General features: G+C 34.0%; 2 protein-coding genes across 2 annotated transcripts in view; one reads left to right on the top strand and one right to left on the bottom strand.

Annotated features, from left to right (window-relative positions):
• The window catches only part of LOC129228350 (zinc finger protein 76-like), a 32,930-nt gene extending 19,550 nt beyond the window's left edge, over positions 1–13,380 (bottom strand). The window contains 5 exon segments of the mRNA XM_054863029.1: positions 250–372; positions 491–744; positions 746–846; positions 1,922–2,026; positions 13,356–13,380. Of these exon segments, the coding sequence (XP_054719004.1) occupies positions 250–372; positions 491–744; positions 746–846; positions 1,922–2,014 (571 nt within the window). The 5' untranslated portion in view covers positions 2,015–2,026; positions 13,356–13,380.
• Positions 13,381–13,672: 292 nt separating this feature from the next.
• Positions 13,673–21,241, top strand: part of LOC129228035 (uncharacterized) — a 14,535-nt gene continuing 6,966 nt past the window's right edge. Inside the window, exon 1 of the mRNA XM_054862664.1 lies at positions 13,673–15,061. Coding sequence (XP_054718639.1) covers positions 14,186–15,061 — 876 coding nt within the window. The 5' untranslated portion in view covers positions 13,673–14,185. The remainder of the gene's footprint in view (positions 15,062–21,241) is intronic.

Raw genomic sequence — 21,241 nt, 5'->3', positions numbered from 1 at the left:
ATATGACATTAGTTCCAAAACTAGCACTAAGAACTGTTAACGTTGCAAATATACACTGCTGGCTCCAAAGGGGGGCTCTACAGCTTTTGTTGCAAGGGGGGGGGGGGGCAAAATTTATAGATCTGGGCCTGGATTTCACTGTATTATGTAATAAAACCAAATTATAATGATAAGTTCATTAATATGTTCAAAAGTCATACTTTAAAGTTTTTCTTCAAATGTTCTATTGAAAGGAACAGTATCAATAACAAACCTCAGATGAAGCAATGTTTTCTAAATCTAAAGTAGAAGCCTCTCCATTGAAAAGCTCGGCAGTACTTTGAGATAGATATGCCATTGTGCCATCTTCCAATTGCACAGGCTGCAGTCCTTCTACATAAAGCCCAAAAGAAGAAGAAAAAAATTTACCATAAAATGTTAACAAATCAGAAGCAAAAAAAAAAAAGTATTCCAAGAAATTAAAGATTTAAATTTTTGACAGGTATATTACCTCTTGGAGACGTATGGATAAATGCTGTGGTACCATCTTCCAATTGAACAGGTTGACCATCGATGAATTTTGCCACCACATCACCATTATCCGATTCATCAATTGGTTCATAACATTGCACGAACGTAGGAGTATTATCTTCTAAGTGCATAGATGAAGATGCATTGCCTAAGGATTGTTGAATAATATCACCAGATTCCAACAACATACCAGCTTCTGTTAATGAAACGTGACAAATGTTCAATGCTGACCGCAGCAACAGAAACTCTTACAGATGAATTTGAATTGTCTGGGACAGCTTTTTCAACAACAGAAAAGTTGACTTGTTGTAATGTCTCACTGTTGTCCTCAGGTTTCTGAAAAGATATTAAAGCAAATATAGATTAAATCAGAGGAGAAAATAATAAAGACACGTGCAAATTTATTAATAGTTTTGTTTATTTGCAGCATTGTAGTTTTTTTTTTTTTGTTAAGAAAAACTTCAAGAAACTCTGCTTTAATAAATAAGTTTTTAAGATTTAAATACATAACCCAGCATTAAAAGCAACAGTTTTGCTATCCATCATTATTGCTGATGACAATAATATTTTGTACAAAGGAAAGAGGGTTTAAGTATAGTTAAAATTAAAAAAAAATTAAACCAAAGAATAAGTTTACTACCGGAAATCGAATATGTTTTTACTACTTTAGCCTCAAAATCTGCGCGGCTGGTGGCTAGGCGCTGGCCTTCAACGCCTGGGGATCCAGGTTTTGACCTATGGTGACCAGTCGGTGGATTTTCAAGATGCAGAAAATAATTCCCTGGCTATTTGTTTGGTTTAGATTCCCTAGGCAAAATTAAATTCCTAGTGCAATTTTGCATCAAAAGAGAGCACAAATGCCTCCATCTGGTGGAAGCAGGGCATCCAAATTATACGTGCCATTGACATCCGCGCCTTAATGGTGGCACATGAAAGACTGGATGCCCTATCGAGGGATTGCACTAGGTCTGCTAAAAAGTTAAAATAGTCAAAAAAAAAAAAAAAAAAACAGCCCCCATTAGAAGAAGAAGAAGAAGAAAGTCTCAAAATCCTCAGAAAATTTTAACTGAAATAAAATAGCCCAGATAAATTCCTGATAATCTTATCTGAGAAAATTTTGTGCTGCTTTTTAAACAAACAATAATGAACATTTAATGAAAAAAGGAGGGAGGGCAGGTGATAAATCTTGATACCATCAATAATTTAATGTTCTAAACCAGAATAAGACCTCAAAAACATTTTGTTGACCAAAACAACGATAACAGCCACCAATAAATGTCATATTTCAGTAGAAAAATACTTGAAATAAGTAAAAAGGTCAAATAAGTGGGTAGAAGTGGGGATGAGGAAATAGTATGGAGAAAACATTCTTTTAAAAATAAAAACATGCACCAAAAATAATAATAATTACCTGTAATAGTAGGCCTATAACTTCTTGAGCCTTTCTACTTTCCAATTCATCTTTACTTTCAGTATCTGTTTCCAAAGCATCATTCTCATCCATTTTTCATGGCCCCTAAATTTAATTAAACAAGTAATGTTTCATCAGCTAATAATACTTTTGTATGAAGTCACGAAAAAACTATGTTCTAAACTAAAGTGGATTTCTATTGTAAAATATTTACACAACAAGAAACTGCGCCATTGCTTTAAAATTTATTAAGTTCCACTTTGAACTACCACTTAAAATGATTCTTTAAAAAAATTGTATAGTGTGGCTCTGGATAGTTGAGCTTGGGTCTTGACCAGGGTTGGCTTTCTGCCGGCAGAAACTAGTTTTTGCCGTGCCAGTGGCAGAAACCTGGTTATAACCGGTAAAAACCGGCAGAAAACTAGGCAAAAAACTTAAAAATGTCTTTAATAACTCAAGTAATTAGTAAATGATATTTGTTTAGGTAAACTAAAAAATTAAACATCATTTAAAAAAATAAAATCCCATGCTAGTGCCCTTGATTTAGTTCAGAATGGGAACTTTCCAGTTGCAGAGGCTCGTAGTATTTGGATTAATTTAACAAAGGATAAAATATCATGTAGGGGGTGCTTAGGAGAGAGGAGTGACGTACAGAATTAAACAGGCATTACTGATTGTAATTTGCTCACTTAAATGCTTCCTCTAAATTGTTCGTGATTGAAATTATATCATGTGCTTCAAGAAGAAAGTGCCAAAATTTTACTTGCCTAAATTTTGTACCTAATGTCACTGTGAAAAACAAATTGGCCCCATTTCTCAAAACTTATTTTTCCAGTCAAATTTTTACCACAACCCCAGTTACTACAAGATGTAACAGTTATACAATAGATAAAAGTTTCACGAACATTGCTTGCTCCTTGATACATTGTCTGCTAGCTCTTCTGTTTTAAGGATATTCTAAAATTTCTCATTTGTGCGTAGTAAATTGAGAACCTATTTAGATTTTTGAAATCATCTTTTCTAAGAGGCAATAGCAGGGTCCAAACAATGTAACATTTGATTTTGAATTGTGATAATTTTGTAATAAAATTACAGTACTTTGGTTAACAATTAATCATTTTTTCCATGCATTTTCTGTTGTATATCAAGAATTAATTTTTCATTTTGTGAGTTTTTGCCAGTTTCTGCCGCAAAGTGGCAGAAAGTGGTTTTTGCCACGCCGGTTTTAACCGGTTTCTACCAGTGGTTTTAACCGCCTCGGCAGAAACTTGCCAACCCTGGTCTTGACAGTGTTTACCTCTTCTTGGAATGTTTAGTGAAAAAATGATGTGTTGACCAGGGCTGCAGAGTCGGAAGAAAAATTGCTGACTCTAACTCCTGGACTTGGACACTACCGACTCCGGCTTTGTTATTATTATTATTTTTTTTCAAATCCCCCTTCCTCATGGGAAGGGAGGAAACCCCTAAACAGAGATTGAATAATTAATTCCTTTTTTAAAAATTTTTGCGTTGTATTTTATTGTAAACCTAAGATGTATACAACGTTAGAAATTCAATTTGAAAATCAAATTATCCAATAGTTGCTATTTCTAAAATGAAATTACTTAAAAATCACATTTTTAAAAAAAATTGAGTAGGATTAATTTGCTCCCCTTTAATGTTTAACTAACAGACATTGATCAAATCCTATGCTTTCAAATTTTGAAAGCTGTAACTTGAGGGGTTTTTTTTTTTTTTTTTTTGCTAAGTCAAAAAAATTTACGACAGGAGACAGTCCTCCCCCCCTCCCGGGTGACACCCATCTGGTAGGTGTTACCTCAACTTGATCTCAGAGTTTATAAAAATTGAAATACTTTACTTCTGAAACATTTCCCCAATAATATCCCCCTAAATCTTAAATTTTACCTTAAAAATTTTAACGAAAATACTGCACTATATTGCAGAAAGAGGTCGGGTACATGTATGTCTAGAGCAAATTTAACCCAAAATGCAGCGGCATACAGCTTTGTATGAATAGCCTTTACTATAGCTACATTTCTTGGCTCAAATTTTAATTTTAGTTTTATTGGCAGCTTTAGAATTAACCTTAATTAAGAAGATTTTAGGATTAACTACTATTATTGAGTGTTGTAACCAAGAAATCATAAGATTAAAAAAATATATATATTTATATTTTATCGGATTTCTTGGATTTGCGCCAACGTTTATTTGAATTTAACCAAGCACCCTCAGAAGTTTCAGGACTTGCTCAAGCGATTCCTTTCTATTCCTTTTATTATTTTATAACTGAAATGGAGGTCAAAAATATATTGTTATTTTTATTTGAAAGTGATTACTTAGGAAATGTAAGGCAACAAAACTGTTTGCTGACAGTTCTATCACTTAAATAAAATTGAAAAAAAGCAAACTTAGGAGACGGCATAGGTAGCTGTTACAAAGAGTTTGGTAAACAATTAGGCCAGCTGGTTGCCACAATGACAAGCATTTTCTAATTAGTAGCATGCAATCAAATTAATACGTACTCAGTTTTTTAAAAATGCAAGGAGAGTCGGTGAAAATTAAAGAAATAAAAATACCTCGAGTTGGAGTGGGCATATTTTCGAAAGACTCCCACTCTTTTACCCTAAAATCAGTCCGACTCCGACTGTTAATGCACGCGCCGATTTGTGCTGGAATACCTTTACAAAACTACTATGAAAGTAAAAAGAGGTAAACGTTGTCAATGTCAAAGTTTAAATTATTAGAACCTAGGCTTAGATCTATAAATTTTAGGCCTCTCTGCAAGAAATCCTTAGGGCCCATAACTGCAGTGGCGTACCGAAGGGGGGGCGGAGGGGGCGGTCCGCCCCAGGCCCCGCTTTGACATAGGCCCCCAAATTTCAATTTTTGGTTTTCACCAATATTGTCGCATATCTTGGTTTGAATGCTTAAACAAGTTGGCTTAATAAATCATAATTTTTTTAAAGACCAAATATTTGTTCAGGGATACAATCAATACCTCTTCGGGATCAATGGAGGGTTATGATACCCAGGTCCCGCTTTGACATAGGCCCCAAAATTTTAATTCGTTTTCTTTTTCGCCAGACGTGCCTTATGTCATGTTTTAGATAAATAAAAAGTTGACTTTTTATGCAGAATGAATATTTTTTCAGTGACTCTTGCCTAAACGAAGAGAGGGCAAATTATGTCCCACAGGCCCCGCTTTGGCATAAGCCCCGAAATTGTGTCTTATTTTTTCCTGTAGATCTGTCATATACATCATGATTAGAAATATTAATCAGTTACCTATAATATATGCGAGTATATATCATAAATTTTGTTAAATATGACTTTTTTGCATAGTGACCCGTCCTAGTGTTCAAAGGCAAAGGCCACGAATTTAATGGGGGCCCCAAATTTTTAAATTAACTAAACCTATAAAAATCATTTGCTTTTATTTTGTTAAGTGCTTTCAGCAAAGTTTTATGCATTTTTTTTCAAACAATTTATTACTAAAAAAAAACTAATGCATAACAGATGCACGTTTATAATTTTTGATCATTACAGTATACAGCTAAAATATCTGTTTTATGTTTTGTTTTGTGTATTAAGACTACGATGGTCTAGTCTTAATTCATACACTATTTTTAACCGACTTCAAAAAGGAGGCGGTTATCAGTTCATACCGTATGTATGCTTTTTTTTTTTTGTTTGTCCACTCATAGCGTCTCACCTAGTGAACCGATTTTGATGATTCTTTTTTTAATGGATAGAGGATGGCTCAACTTAGGTCCCATTACTTTGTTTGACCATATTTGTTCTTTAGATAAAAAGTTATGGGCAAAAAAACAGTAAATTTCCCTATTAAATGATTAAAATCATATTGTAGCGAAGTTCGCTCTTTTCATCCGTGGATAACGGTGGCTCAGTGGTAGAATTCTCGTCTCCCACACGAGCAACCCGGGTTCAAATCCCGACTAGGACAAAGTGAATTTTACTAAAATTTCGTTTCTACTGTTTCCCGTATTTTCTCGAATGTTCCATTAATTTCTGTATCTTTTCAAGTCTGGAAAGTTCCAGCACTTTTTCAAGTTGTATATAAGGAGATGTAACGTTCATTCGTGGTTCTGAATAAAGATCTCGAGTTGAGACTAACGAGTATTCGCTTCATTTGGCTTTCACATTGTCTTCGCTATCTTCATCTACGCGACAATATGAAACTCATTGTTATAAAAGTTTGGTGCCATATAACTGTAACATTAATAGTAATTATAATGATAATTTTGAATAAAGGCTTTTCTAAAGCAATACAGTGATATAGAGCCGCACTTCTTACTAGGTAACTTCTTACTTTTACTGAAATATCTACATTTACACTAAAAAGAATGAAATAAAAAAATTTTGAAAAAAAAAATAGAACCGACTTCAAAATTGCTCTAAAAAGTGAAAAATAATTTTATTCTTTAAACACCTTCGATAATACTTTTAAACATAATTTTTGAAGTTGGCGCAAAAACAAAAAGTAAAATCCATTGTAACCATGCTTCGTTCATATTTTTATCAAAAAATCATCCAAACTTAGGAACGAAACATTTATATCGTTACTCAAATATGCTGTCATCAATGCGTAATGCATGTGGTAGTGAAGAAACAGGACCTGGTTAAATTTATACTTGTAGTTGAGTTATGGCTGTGAATGATTTTATCGATCGTTTTTGCGCCAACTTCAAAAATTATGTTTAAAAGTATTATCGAAGGTGTTTAAAGAATAAAATTATTTTTCACTTTTTAGAGCAATTTTGAAGTCGGTTCTATTTTTTTTTTTCAAAATTTTTTTATTGAAACCAAATTCAAACATATAACCAAGAAAATCCATTCCTAAATGAGAAGTTGTCTATCCTTTGTGGCGTTGGAAAAATCAGTCAGATAAATTTTTCTTTTTACCAGCTGCACTTTTGTGGTTTTAAGTTTCGTCTCCTGTGTGCCCGAAACTGTAACTTTTAAGAACAAATCGGACCCCTTCTGACTCAAGCAAAGGGGACTTCCTTTTTGCTATGCCCCTTTCGACACCGTAAAACTGTTTAATTGGTCAATCCTTCGGGACTTTTGACCTTGACTGCATAATACCTTCTCCCATCCATTCTATACTCGATTGCAAGCTTACTTGACTATGGAGAAATGAGCTGCGGCCAAGCAAAAGAAATAGTTCCTAGCCCTTTGTCCGATAATCAGGGACGTAACTAGAGGGGGGCAGACGGGGCTCGTGCACCGGGCGCCATATTTTGGGTGTGCTAAACTGACTAAATAAATGCTTAGAATTGATTTTTAAAAAAGGACAAGTTATTAAAAGTCACCCCCCCCCCCAAAAAAAAAAAAAAAAAAAAAAGAAGAAGAAAAACACGCTGTGCAGGCGTTGGCAGAAAATTTGCATGGTTTAATGTAGATAAAGAGTGGGAAGGATACACGAAGAGAGAGTAGGGCGCAGTAAAGAGCATGAATGTATTTTCTCAGAGTGACCAATATTGTTATGTCTTATCTAAGAATTTTCCTCTCGGAGGAGAAATATGGGAGCTAATGCTGAGGGAAATACACACCAATACAAAACAGCGGAAATGCTCAAACGTCCTTTTTCTACAATTAAACGTCATAAAGTTGTCAACATAATGTCTTCCTCTCAGCTTTTACAATGACGAGAACTTGTCTACCCCACCCCAAGGGCCTAAGGGAAAATAGTTACACTGTTCCCTTGGCCGTAGCCTATGGCTTAGGAATTGGAACCACTATCTTTATCCAACAGAACCACAACCATTCTTCAGAGTATCTTCTCTAGCTCGTACCACGAACTTTTTTTTTCTTTTTACTCCGTTCTCAGGATATTTTTTGCTCATCTTGTATAGTTTTAAACCAATTTTAAGATAAGTCGAAAAAACTATTTGAAGCTGAATTCAGAAAGAGAGCAAAAGACCACGTAAAAGAGGCCCCCAATAATCTTCATCTTATTTATCATCGTGGTTAAATGCTAAAGACGTTAGGAGAGTAGGTAAGGCATTGTTTATATAATTTGAATGGATGTAATACAAATTTGTTGAATTTTATAATTTTTCTCATTTTTCGAAAAAAATCTCGCACTATAATAATGGAGATTCAATTTAAAGTTTGGGAGGCTACCAATTTTTATTTAGAAAATACTAGGGTTATTTTGAGGATAAATTGAACTAAAACGATAAATTTTCGACTTAGTTTCAATATATTTTTTCCACCCACACAATATTTTAAATATGCTTAAATCATCATATCCGGATTTTCGTTATCCGGATTGCCTTTGGTTCTCGCTAGTTCGGAAAAATGAAGTTGTACTGTAAATGAAAATAACCTGAACGGAAGCGCACTGTAAACATATAATATTTAACATTTTTAAGATACGTGTTTTTTTTTTTTTTTTTTTTTTTTGAAAGTTAACAGATAACAGAAAGAGTTTTGATCTCAAGCACATTAGGTTTCTGTTTTTCTATTAACTGTTTCTCTTATGTATACTATAATATACCAGAGTTAGAGGACGTGAGTCCTTTATAAAAATTAGCTCTTGTAATAATTAATATTTACCTGTACAGATAGCGAAAATTTAAAATGTGTTGCACATAAAATTATTAAGACATTGTTTAAGATAATCTGTCCTTTTGAACTACAGTAAGATGTCAGCTTAAAGTCAGGATAACCAAGTATAGTAATATTCAATTACTTTCAAGTAAGAAACAAAAACAAACAACCTACTAAATTTTTTATCGGATTTAAAATTATTTCACTCATTGCTTTTTTGTAGTTGAATATTGTTATTTTTCTCGCGAATTTCTTCATAGTAGTACTTTAAAATACTGAAAAATAAATAATTGAAAATCTTTGTTTTATTGAAGTTATATTTTTTAATTTATTTTTTAAAGCAATATTCCAATAAGTTGTGAATTACTCTCTTGTGGAAATACAAAAATATTTTTCCTTGAATAACTCCGTATGTAAAATAATAAATAAAATACTTAATGATTTTTACCCCCTATCGCTATTTTTAAAAAGGCAATACAGTGTTTAAGCTATCTAAAAACTTATAATTACGTAAAAGTCGCATTTATAAGGCTTATGGCATTATAGGCAGCGGACTCCTTTATCACTGCATAATTCAAATATGGCTTCCAGTGGTGAAACGGTTCAAAAATGATACCAAATGGAAAGTTGGAGTACTCTTTGTTCTACTAAAGAGTACTCCATCACGGTGTAACGAAAAATTACATTACAAGTGTATAAATTGCAAATGCATTTTGTGTAAAATTCGTCCTTGGCTCATATGAGGCAGTGAGAAGCAAAGGGATGTAAGTGGACATTTTCAAGTTTTGAGTAAAACGCTTATAGCCTAGGTAGGCTTTCATTGATATTCTTTTTTTCTAAATCATGCTATACAGCAGCGCCTACCAGGACACTCTTGCCCCAAGACAGAGGCCTTCACCTACTATGTGTACTGGTTACCTCCAAATTTTTAATTTTGCCACTTGCATCACTTTGCTTCTCACTGCCTCAAATGTAACCGTCTCCTCCGTGATTCTGCTCCATTTGCGTTGAAATGTGATAGTTAGGATTTTTTTTTTTTTCTTGTGAGTGAGACCTGCAGAAAAGTTTTATTTAGACTGTGAACATGTGAATTTCATCCTTATTTAGGTAAGCATGTTTTAAAAATATTTTTCTCTGAGATTAGGTGATGTTATTAGGGAAATAGTTCCCTGGTGTGTCTTACTCAAAGGAATAGTAAAGGTTTTTTTTCTGTAAAAGCCAATTTTTATCCTAAAATTAATTAAATCTGGAACGCCTAAACGTTTCTGCTCACTGTACTTGGATGTTCAGATGCAATAAATTTTTAAGATACAATATAATTTTAGGACTTTTTTCCGTTTTTGATATTTTCTGACAAAGCACAATTTTATTAAAAATATAGTATTTACTTAATTTTACTTAAAACCACGTGTTTTACTGTGGTATTTATAATAGTGTCCGAAATCAAACCAACACTATTGAAATATGTAAAAATGTACTGCTTAAAATAATTACTGTAATATATGGTACGTACACATAGTTTGAGAAACTTCAGTTTTAATACCAGGTAAGCCCCCATTTCGAGTAGCGCCCCAGGCCCCCATCTGTCTTGGTACGCCACTGCATAACTGACCACTGGATTGCTTCCCCCCCCCCCCCAAAATAATTTTTTTAAGAAATGTGAATGTTATTTATTTTAAACTGCTTCAATATTTGTACCATTTGTTGAGTCTGTTTATTTATGTATTTATTTTAACTTTAAGGTTTTGAGCAGTTATGTGCGACTTATAATTCTGATTTTTATAGTAATGTTGAAAATATTTTCTACTTTTGAAATTTGAGTAGAGGTTTTTTATCTGTTTTTTAAAATATTCTTTTGTTTCTTGACCCCCCCCCCCCCCATTGCTCTACAGGTACATAGATCCGGGAAAGTCAGAACATCACTATGCATGTACTTATGCACACATATAAAAAGTTACTCTTCAAATTCATAAATGAATTTTAAGTTAAGATGCAAGTGAAAAATCAACATAAAGAGAAAGTTGTATAAGCAGGGTACAATACCTTGAAGAAATACTATTCATTAAATTATGTACTAATTGAAATTATGGAACCTAGGTAAGTCGACAATGAATTCGGGTTCCCTTAAGGTGTCAAGTAATCAAGATTGCACTGTATATGAGGCATAGGTAGGTTTGCCAGATTTCTAAAATGTTTAGCTAGGACTTAGGATGACCCCCCCCCCCCCCCCCCGCTCAATGACGTGGGTAAAAGGGTTCAAGTCCTTGGCTGATTTTTAGATTGTTTTAAAGAGTAGTTCATTTTCAATGCAATAAATAAATGGTTACTAATTGTGAACCAAAACCATCTGTAATAGTACATGACCCAAGCAGGTATATGTAAACATTTTATTTCTGACAAAATATTTTTAAGTTACTAAAGTAAGTAGACACATTTTGAATAAAAGGGAAAAAATTTGAACCATATTTACACTAGTACTTTTCATTGGCTAAAATTCTTTTGGATTAGTCTTGCTGTAAAAACCTTCACAAGCAGAGTCATTATTAACTTTACACATTAATGTTACTTAAATGACAAAGTTATTATCCTAAACAATCCTTCAGATACAGGGGTGATTGTGAGTTCATCAAAAAATACCTGAAAGTTTCAAAGCGAGAACGGAGGGGGGGGGATCTTTGACCCCTATTACTTAAGTGCACCTATGCCATAGTATTAAATAGTTCAATAGTCAGAGTCAAAATAGTGTGTGTACATTTGATTAAAATTTTAATGGGTTACAAAGTTACTTTTGAGCTGGTGCTATACAAAATTATCTTGACATTTGTCCATCTTAAGGGATAGGTGTCCATCTTAAGGCTCTTGCAGGTATATTTGATGAGTATTATATAATTTTTTAAAAATTGCGGAGGTAGGGAGATAAAAGCATAACAAAAAAAAACATAATTCCGGTATTTTCGGACATAAAAATATCGGAAATACGTCCGAAAATACCGGAAATTCGGTAAAATACCGGAACACAATCACCCCTGCAGATAGTTATAATTTTGACTTTTTGGTCGTCTATAAATCAAATTTATCAGTTACCAGGACGTGAAGTAAACTGGTTGGGACACCAGAATTTTATCTGGAAACCAGGACGTCTGGCAAGCCTGGGCATAGGCAGCTGGTTCACAAAAAAGTGTGTGTGGGAGGGGGGGGGGGACATCCCTTCAGTTGACATTTTTAAATGGAAATTTGCATCACGATTGATTAAACAAAAATCTCTGAAAAAATTCAGGACACTGCTTAAAAATCAGGTAGATAGTCTCAGTTATGCCCGGATATGAGTACACGCAATGCAGGAGGGGGGGGGGGGGCAGATCCTTAAAGGGCCCAATGGCTTAATAAACTGAAAAAAACTAGCACTAAAACTTATTAACGTTACAAATATACTCTGCCGGTCTCCGGGAAATGGCCTTACATTTTGCTACAGGGAGAGACCAAAACTTATAGGTCTCAGCCTAACCACTGTGGCTTCCCACTTCCAATTCAGAGCTCCATTTTCACTTTTGTAAAATAATAACAAGAGAAAAATATAAAACAAATTTATTACGTCAATTTGTTCTTTAAACATGTGTCTTGATATATTTTTCAATTGAGAATTATTTTTAAACTCTGAAAAATTGAGGAGCAAAGCCCCTTCACTTTTGAAAGTGAGGAGGCAGTTCTCCCCAGGCCACCCTGTATGAGCTGCCTATGATATGTAGGATAGGTTTGAAACACATATTACACTGCATCCCTTATGAGAAAAAATGTTTCGTTGGACTTTAAGGGACACTATATGGAATAAATAAAATGGAAACAAATGTTTTTCATTTCCAAAATCAATTAGTCAGGTTTACTGTTCTAGACCATCTCATTAGAAACGCCATTGTTGTACCACTGCTAATTTGCCTGTAATTTTTGTTTAAAACATAGCTAAAGCATGCCATAAAAAACAAAAGATTTTTCTGAAATATTCCATGACTGTTGCACTGGTGAGAAAAAAATATATTTTTTTCATTTTTAGGAAAAGAAATCAAAACAAAAATATCGACTTATTTTCAATTCTCAAAAAAAAAAAAAAAATTTTCAAGTCTTTTTAAGATCTGGTCAGGTTTCCCAACTGCTTACTCAAAACGAAATTTACTCATTTTTTGCCAGCTGAAAACCATATTTTAATTTTCACCCATTAAAAATTTATTTTTAAAAGAAGTTGTTTTTTTCCCTCTATTTTTAAATTAGGAAAGAAATAACTTAGTGTAAAAGAAATCATGACCGAAATTGAAACAGAAAGTAATGCATATATCACGTTCAGTATCGAATTTAGCAATATATTTAACTTACAATTCGCAAAACCAACTAAATAAGCAGCGTCGTAACGTCAACAAGACGACAACATGATTGTAAAGCAAAGGTGTCATTTTACCTTTTAACATATTTAGCAACAAAGTATCTTGATACCAAACAAGGAATGATTTAAGAAACTTGATATAAACAAAAAAACTACACCCAAAATAACAATAACTGTTTAAGAAAAACTTTAAATCGTTTTCAAACTTCATGGTAATTTTGACAGTATGAGTTTTGTGAAACTCAAATATATAAACACGATAGGATATCTTTAAACAAGATGGCGACTCATCACTAATCGAAACATAAACAGGGGCACTAAAATTAAAACATAATTTTCATAAATTTAAAGCAATATTTTTTATTTGGGTCACAAATAAAAGAGCTGTGTCAGTTGAGTCCGACAATTAATCCGCCAACTCTTCGATCAGGCACTGTATCCTGCAAGAATGTTGGGAAAAATTTACAATGAACGCCGGGAACTCACCTGAGGACCACCATGCATAGCGAACGAAAAAAAAAGGTACGCTAATCGATGAGTAGTTTCGTTATCGTAATGACTTTTACTTAATCGTTTTTTAAAAAAAAGCTCGTTTTAGAGTACAATACTTTTGTGAAAACACTGAATTTCTGAAAGTTTTTCTTTTACTTCAGTTCAAAGTTTGAGCAGCAGTAATGTTAATTTTTTGCTTCAATCAGCGATGCGGATAGAGAGCAGCCTTGAAATTGATCGAATGTGTCGACTTTTTTGGTAAAACAAAAGTAATGTAAACAATAATCTAATTTTCTTTTTCAGCGTTCATGCCTTCATTTATGTTTACTTGTGAACTCTTACACTGTTGTAGTTTTAACAGATGAGAGCATTTCTGTTGCTTCGCTTGTTTTCTTCTGAAAATATCAGTTCAGTTCGTTTGAGATTTGAAACTCATGCACCTGTACCCTAAATAATACCAGAATTTCTGTTAGACCAACAAGAGTTTTCCTTTCTGTTTTTTCTGTCAGAAATCGCTTCAGGAAAAAAAGGAAAGTTGGGGGATATTTCGATAATTGGGAATCTGGCGCGGTCGTCTCATTTATGGTGCTGATAATTATATTTTGGTAACCCTGCTGATTTATAGTAACCCTATGTCAATAGAAGTTTGTGTTCGCTTTGTTTAGATTTGCAATGAAAAATACCTCTCGCGCAGGCGCTGAAGCCAAAAATTGACGCCAATGAAGAAAGAGCGCCAGATTCCCAATTATCGAAATATCCCCGAAAGTTGTTATCATTTTATTGTTGTAATATAGTATTAGTCTGAAAATTTCACCTTTTTTGCCATGTTTTCATTTGCTATAGATGTACATAAAAATATTTTATCGGCTCAGTGTTACATTCGATGTAAAACTTCAAATGCGATTGATAAAATGCTGGTTATTGTTCAAAGAAATTTCTTGGAAATAAGTTTTTATTCTGGTGCAATCCTGCACCACGAACTAAAACTTTTTTACCCTCCCAATTTTTTTATCCCAACAACATTTCACTCTTTAGAAAAAGCGGCATCTGTTTACACTGCTGATGAGAATGTCAATTGTCAGGTAAAAAGTGAATATGAAATCAAACAAAATGGGTCTGAATCATCCAATTTTGAACTATCGTTTCGTTTACAAATTTCCAATGATTCACTTATTGATAAAACTCTTCTAAAGCCTAATAGTGTTTTAAACTTTAGGAACCTTTTGAAAACTTTACTGAAACCAAACATTCCTTATAATATTGTTTGTTCAAAATGCAAGAATATTCTAAATAAATCACCAGTTGAATTTAACAGCATTGAAGATTTTCATTTTGATAGTTCAGAACTGTCAGAAAGTTGGTTTTGCCACAGTTATATTGAAGCGAAATCTGAGGTACTGAAAAGCAACGCTTGTTATATCAGTATGATGTTTGTGCATTTACACCAATCAATAGTTGAGCATCTTCATATGAGAAAATGTGATAAGTATTATGAATGCAATGATTGTAGTACTGTTTTGTCATCATCAAAAACACGGCAAGCATTTATTCCTTTTTTCTGTGATGCAATGACTTTTAAAACTACAGATGAATCATCGAGTCAGCAATCATGTGACAACATCACTCGAGCTTCCTTTCACAATTTAATTGAAAGTAGTTTACAATCTTCTTTTTCAAGTAAATTATATCTTTACTGTAAAGTAAGTATAATTTAAGTAATGAAATATAAAATGTGTACTGTATTGCAACTATTTATTTTATTTACATTTTTTTTGGCTAACCTTTTAAATACAGTCATATCAAAGTATAAACAAAATGTTTAAAAAAATCAATGAAATTAGCATTTGTTGTAAACAGATGAGCATTTTAAGCAAGCAAACATATTTGAATCAAAAAAGAAATAATGCACAAAAATTAATTTTTGCACTTTCAATGTTGAAAACTTAGTTGTAAGTTTTGCTAATAGTTTAAGTTGTAATATATTTAAGAGTGAAATAAGAAATAACAACATCAAATAGCACAAATTGAAGATTACTGCAGACAAGTGTTTCAGCGTTACAAAGAACGCCTTTTTCAATGCATCATAAGAAATGATCTTATTCTTATTTTACTTCTTATGCAGAAAGAAATTTATTTAACTTATAGTAAGATGGAAGGAAAAATGAAACGGTTTAGGATTTCCATTCAGTTAAGGGAGTATTCTAGTCTAGAGGCTTGATTTTAAGGTGATTTTTCGGCTTAATAGGAGAAAATAAAGTTGTTATTTTCACGATCCATTTTTATCAGTTTTTTATTGATACTTTAAAAGTATGAAAATGTATAATAGTTGAAAAAAAATTCAAAATTGTAGTTGGTGGTGGCTGGCAAAGTGGGAACTCTAAAAAGGGGGGGGGGGGCTATTCCAATCCTCCGGGTGATCTCAAACATAAAGTTAAGGTAATTCTTATTAAACAAGGATTTAGAATTGTCTGGACGTAGCTGATTTGAAAATATTTTATTTTTATTTATTTTTTTCACAAAACGGTGTCTTTTTGAAAAGTTCATTTTTTGGCTCCTTTTCTAAACTTTGGTATTTTTTAAAAAATAATAAAAATCAAAAATTACAAAAAACCCTACGTGGAGACAATTTTGATAGTACTAAGAACCAAATTTCATGCAAATCAGAACTTGAGATATGTTGTCAACCGTATCGAAAAACTATTTTTCGAGAAAAACACATTTCAAGTTTACAGTCTCATTTCAGCAAAAGTTGATTTAAACAAAATTAACTAACTCCAAAAATAATTTGAATTTCCATAAATCCGCTTAGAAACTTAAGGGTCTAAACTTTGAGAATATGAAGGGAAAAAAAATAGACTAGAATACCCCTTTAATGCCAGGTGAAAGTTTAAAAATAGTGTTTGGATTTTCAGAATAGAAATATAATTATCTTTTGGAAGATACACTTCTCAATCACATAAAACCAGTTGTTACCAGTTTCGTAAATAGCACTCCAGCAATACCCACCACGTGGGAGGGCGCACATGGTTTGAGAGCTTACAAAAAATAAAAAGCTCTACAAAAAATAACAAGTTTTAATTAAAAAAAAACTTTTTTGTTGAATAGATGCTTTTTCCTAATTCACTTATAAGCTTTATAAATTAAATCTCTTTTAATACATATTTTCTACTGTAAATGCATTTTTTTTTTCGGGGGGGGGGGGGGAATAATTATCGTGAAAAAGATCAGTGATATTGTGAGCTGAAAATTTTGCGAATTTTTCATGAACAGAGCCAAAAGTTGAAAAAGCTGCAATGAAAAAATGTTTCGTGAGGTTTAAATTTTTGTAATTACGGTGGATTCGCAAAAATGAGTGCTTTTACAGAAGTTATTTAATTTGCAAAAAATTATATTATGTATGATTCTCACTACTAAATATGAGCTAAAACCTGTACATCTTTAAGAGGTGAAGTGAATTGACTGGTACACTTTATTTTAGGTTTAATTTAAGATACTAGGAACATAAACCATAAAGGCAGAGCTGAATCTTCAAAAAGGCAGAGTGTTCAGCTGTTAAGAGCGGCAAACATTTAGAAGCAGGAGAAATTTACTACTTTTCATATTTTTTCAGTATCCTTAAAAACATAATATTAGTAAATTCTTTTTTCCTATGAAGAGCTTATTCTAATTTTCACAAGGAGAGCTGCCTATGATGAAGCCAAGGGATCCCTTCAAGCCTCCCCCTCCCCTTTTTTTATTGCATATGTGCCCTTACATAACAATAGGAAAATATGATTGCAGGAGCTTGAATGTGATTCTAACTGAAAGCAAGGATCAAAAAAGGTATTGTATGGGGAGATAACATTTCCGGGCTTATTGGCCGTTAGGGTGTCCCGAAAAATGTTTTTTTCGTTTTTCTTAATGCAAGACCTCTCAAAGTTGCGAAATCGATCGTAAATTACAAACATAATTTAAAAAATAGAATAAAACTATATCTTCAGGGCTCTACCGATCGTCAAAGTTTTGAAAAATTGTCATTTTTATGGCAACTGAAAAAGAAGTACTGTGAATAAAGTTATAAATTTACTGTGAAATAAAAGCTCGACAGCTGAAATAAAAAGATCGTGATTCGTAATATCAACACGAACAGAAAAAAAAAAAAAAACATATGGTGATTACTACTGTAAATGCCTATATGGGAATAACCCCCATTTCCGCAGTAGAATCGTCCACGAAGCTTGGCGCGACATCTCAATTTGCATGCAACAATATGTTACTGACGACTTCGACTTTGTTTGGTTTCAACTTGCTAATTCCTTTTACTTGTTTCGAGGACTTTCTTGGCTTGACTCACGGGTGTTTTCTTCGTAGCCAAAGTAATTTTAATGCTATAAAAGTACAGTTGCAATTGTTAGTGTTATATGCCGATTCTGTTAGTTTTAAGTAATGAGTTCGAGACGTAGTGAGACTACTTGTGCTATGCTGGGACCCTACAAGGAACTTGATGATCGGCAGCTACCTACTGTAAAAGACGTCATAAAATTTATTTTATTTGTCAGGAGCGAACAGAAATGTATGCATAATGGAAAGGACCCTTCCAGTTCAGATATATATACAATTGTTTCTGAAAAAATCAACAGTATTTGGACAAAAGCTTCAATTCCAATCGTAACTAAGGAACGAGTAATTCAATTATTAAAATTCTATTTCGAAAAGTACGTCAATTTGAAACGATACCTCAGAAACAAACGAAGTGATAGTTTTGAAAATAAACTGAAGTGCTTTTTAGAGTCATCTGAGAAGCTCTTCGACGTTGCGGCTTGTAAGTGCCCTGTATTTGAGTCTTGTTCGTGTTTCAAACCTAAAAAAGTTCCCATCAATGAGAGAAGTTTCTTGTTGGATCAAAGAAATGACAGGAAAATGGTGATAAGAGGTGTCGATAAGAAAGAAACAGCTAGATTAATGAAACAACAGCAGAGAAAACTTGAAAAGGCAGCAAAAAAGTCTTCTACTGAAAATAACGATTCTGTCTCAGCAAATTTTGATGACGATTCGATGCGTGAATTTTCTCCAGAAACGTATCCCATAACAGAGACGAATACGGCCTCTACAGGGACACCATCAACTTCAGCGACAAATAGGAATACACTGATCTTGCCAACAGTTGCTAAGGTCTGTGATAGATACAGTTTGTCGACGCGATCTGCTGCTGCTGTTGCTTCTGCAGTTTTAGCTGATGTCGGCTTGGTTTCAAAAGAAGATTTAACTCTAGTTGTTGATAAAAACAAAATCCACAGAGCTGTAGCTAAAGCTCGGAAAGAAGCTTCCAAAGATATCGGAAGTATTGTTATAAAAAGCATTTACTTTGATGGACGTAAAGACAAGACTCTGATAAATGAGAAAATAGGAGCTCGTTACCATCGCAAAGAAATTTTAGAAGAGCACGTCTCAATTTTAGCAGAACCCGGATCAATTTATTTGGGACACACAACGCCAAGTCGTAGCACTGCAAAGGCAATTCTAACTTCGATTACAGCTCTATTAGAAGGTCAATGCTTGAATTTAGAAGACGTGATTTGCGTTGGATGTGACGGAACTGCAATAAACACCGGTTGGAAGGGTGGCGTGATTCAATATTTAGAGGATGATTTGGAAAGACCATTGCAATGGTGTGTATGCTTCATGCCAACGAATTACCCCTTCGTCATTTATTCTTGACCTTAGATGGTTGCACTTTGGGTCCTAAAGAATATTCCGGACCTATTGGAAAACAGTTAGCTGATTGTGAAAATAAAATGACATTGTTTTTTTGCGCGGTGGATGATAATTTGCCTAATTTGCCGAAAAATGTGGTTGATGAACTAAGCACGGATCAAAAATATCTTTATGAGATTTGTCAAGCTGTATCAACTGGTTTCTGTAGTCCTGAGCTGGCAAATCGCCAACCTGGAAAAATGGCGCACTCGAGATGACTTACTTCTGCTAATCGTATACTCGGACTTTATGTAAGTACTCTTAATCCAACAGAAAATTTGCGATTACTTGTTAACTACGTGGTTAAAGTGTACGCTCCAGTTTGGTTCTTGATCAAGCAAAAGTCATCTTTTAAGGAAGCAGCCAAACATCTTTTTCAAATGATTGTGTACTCTCGATTTTTACCCGAAAACTTGAAATCTGTTGTGTATTCTGTTATCGAAAGAAATGCTTTTTTTTGCGCACCCAGAAAACCTGCTGGTCAGTATGTTGTTTGATGATAGGAAGCACATTCGGGAGTTAGCATTACGAAGAATAAAAAAAGCTAGAGAGGCTGAAAGTAGCACTAAACGCAGAATATTTAAAACACCAAAAATTAACTTCTCTGCTAAAGATTATACGGAAATAATTGTCTGGAAAGAGTGTCAGGTTACAGCACCACCGGTTCTTCGACATATTTCTAACGAGAACCTTCAAATTATGGCAAAAGATAATAGCTTGGAAATCGTTGACTTTCCTTGCCACTCACAATCTGTGGAAAGATGTGTTAAACTAATAACACAGGCTTCACAAAGTGTTACTAACGCTACTTCTAGAGATGACTTCGTTAGAACCAGGTTGCAATCTCGCACAGAAATGCCAAATTTTGGACACAAAAATAAGTTTAATTTCTAAACTTTTGTCATTATTTATAAACTGTAGTTTGTTTATTTTGTTTTCTTGTGCTTTGTTTCATTAGTTTCTTAAATAAAATGCTTTCTAAACTTTATTTTTTAAATCATATCGTTTAAGTCTGTCAAAAATGTGAAATATGCAAAACTTCAAAGAGCGGTAGAGCCCTCAAGATGACACGCAATTCCATTTTTTTCACCTTTTTCGTGATCTGTGAAAAGTTTCGCAAATTTTGACACCTCTTGTGATAGTGTAGCTCAAATTTATTTTTTTCTCATATATGAACGGGACACCCTATTGGCCGTGGTCTAATTGGAGTAGAAATTCCAGACGTTTCGGCTTGCTTTGCTACACCTTGAGCTAGCATTTCAAGCCAATGGATTCACTAGAGGAGAAATTAGAAGAGCCCTTCATCCCAGGAGGTCCCAAAATAACAAACAGAAATTTACCCCATCTGAACCATTAGGGAAGTATTCTTACCCTACCTACACAGAGTTACTGACCGAATTGGAAAACTCCTTGAAAAACACAACATCAAGACCATTTTCAAGCCCACCACTCAACTCAGGAATTCTTATCGCCCGGTGAAGGACCCCTGTGACCCTTTGTCTACATCTGGAGTTAAAAAAATTCCGTGCTCCTGTGGATCAGTTTATGTCGGAACTATGAAGCGCAGCATCAAGACACGCTTTTCTGAGCATGTTCGTCATTGCCGTTTAGGAAACTATGATAAGTCAGCTGTAGCGGAACACAGCCAACAAGAAGGAGCCCACAACATCAAATTTAAAGACACAGAAATCTTGGCTACAACATCTCATTACTTTGCCCGTTTTCATCGCAAAGCTATAGAAATTTTCAAACACCTCTTTAATTTCAACAGAAAAGAGGAGAATTTCAATTTACCAAAAACATGGCACCCTACCCTTAGATCCGCTCGCCACAACAGTCAAAAACATACTGTAGTCCAATCCAATCGGAAACCGGCAGCCACCACGGCTTGTGAATCCCATCCACTCAGGTACCAGGATCATCCAGCGGCTTGAATCTCATCCAATCAGGAACCTTATTCCACCAGTGGCTTGAGAACACCTCCCAATCAGGACCAGCAGCCCAGCAGCAGTTTGCTTAAATACCGGAGCCACCAAAGCCAGGAATCAGTCTCACCAAACTCAAACCACTGATGATGGCTGCAGCAAAGCAAGCCGAAACGTCTGGAATTTCTACTCCAGTTAGACCACGGCCAATAAGCCCGGAAA

Source organism: Uloborus diversus, chromosome 8 (assembly GCF_026930045.1).
Source record: "Uloborus diversus isolate 005 chromosome 8, Udiv.v.3.1, whole genome shotgun sequence".
Lineage (NCBI taxonomy): Eukaryota > Metazoa > Arthropoda > Arachnida > Araneae > Uloboridae > Uloborus > Uloborus diversus.
The sequence above is the reverse complement of the archived record's forward strand: the minus strand, read 5'-3'. Positions and strand labels throughout refer to the sequence as shown.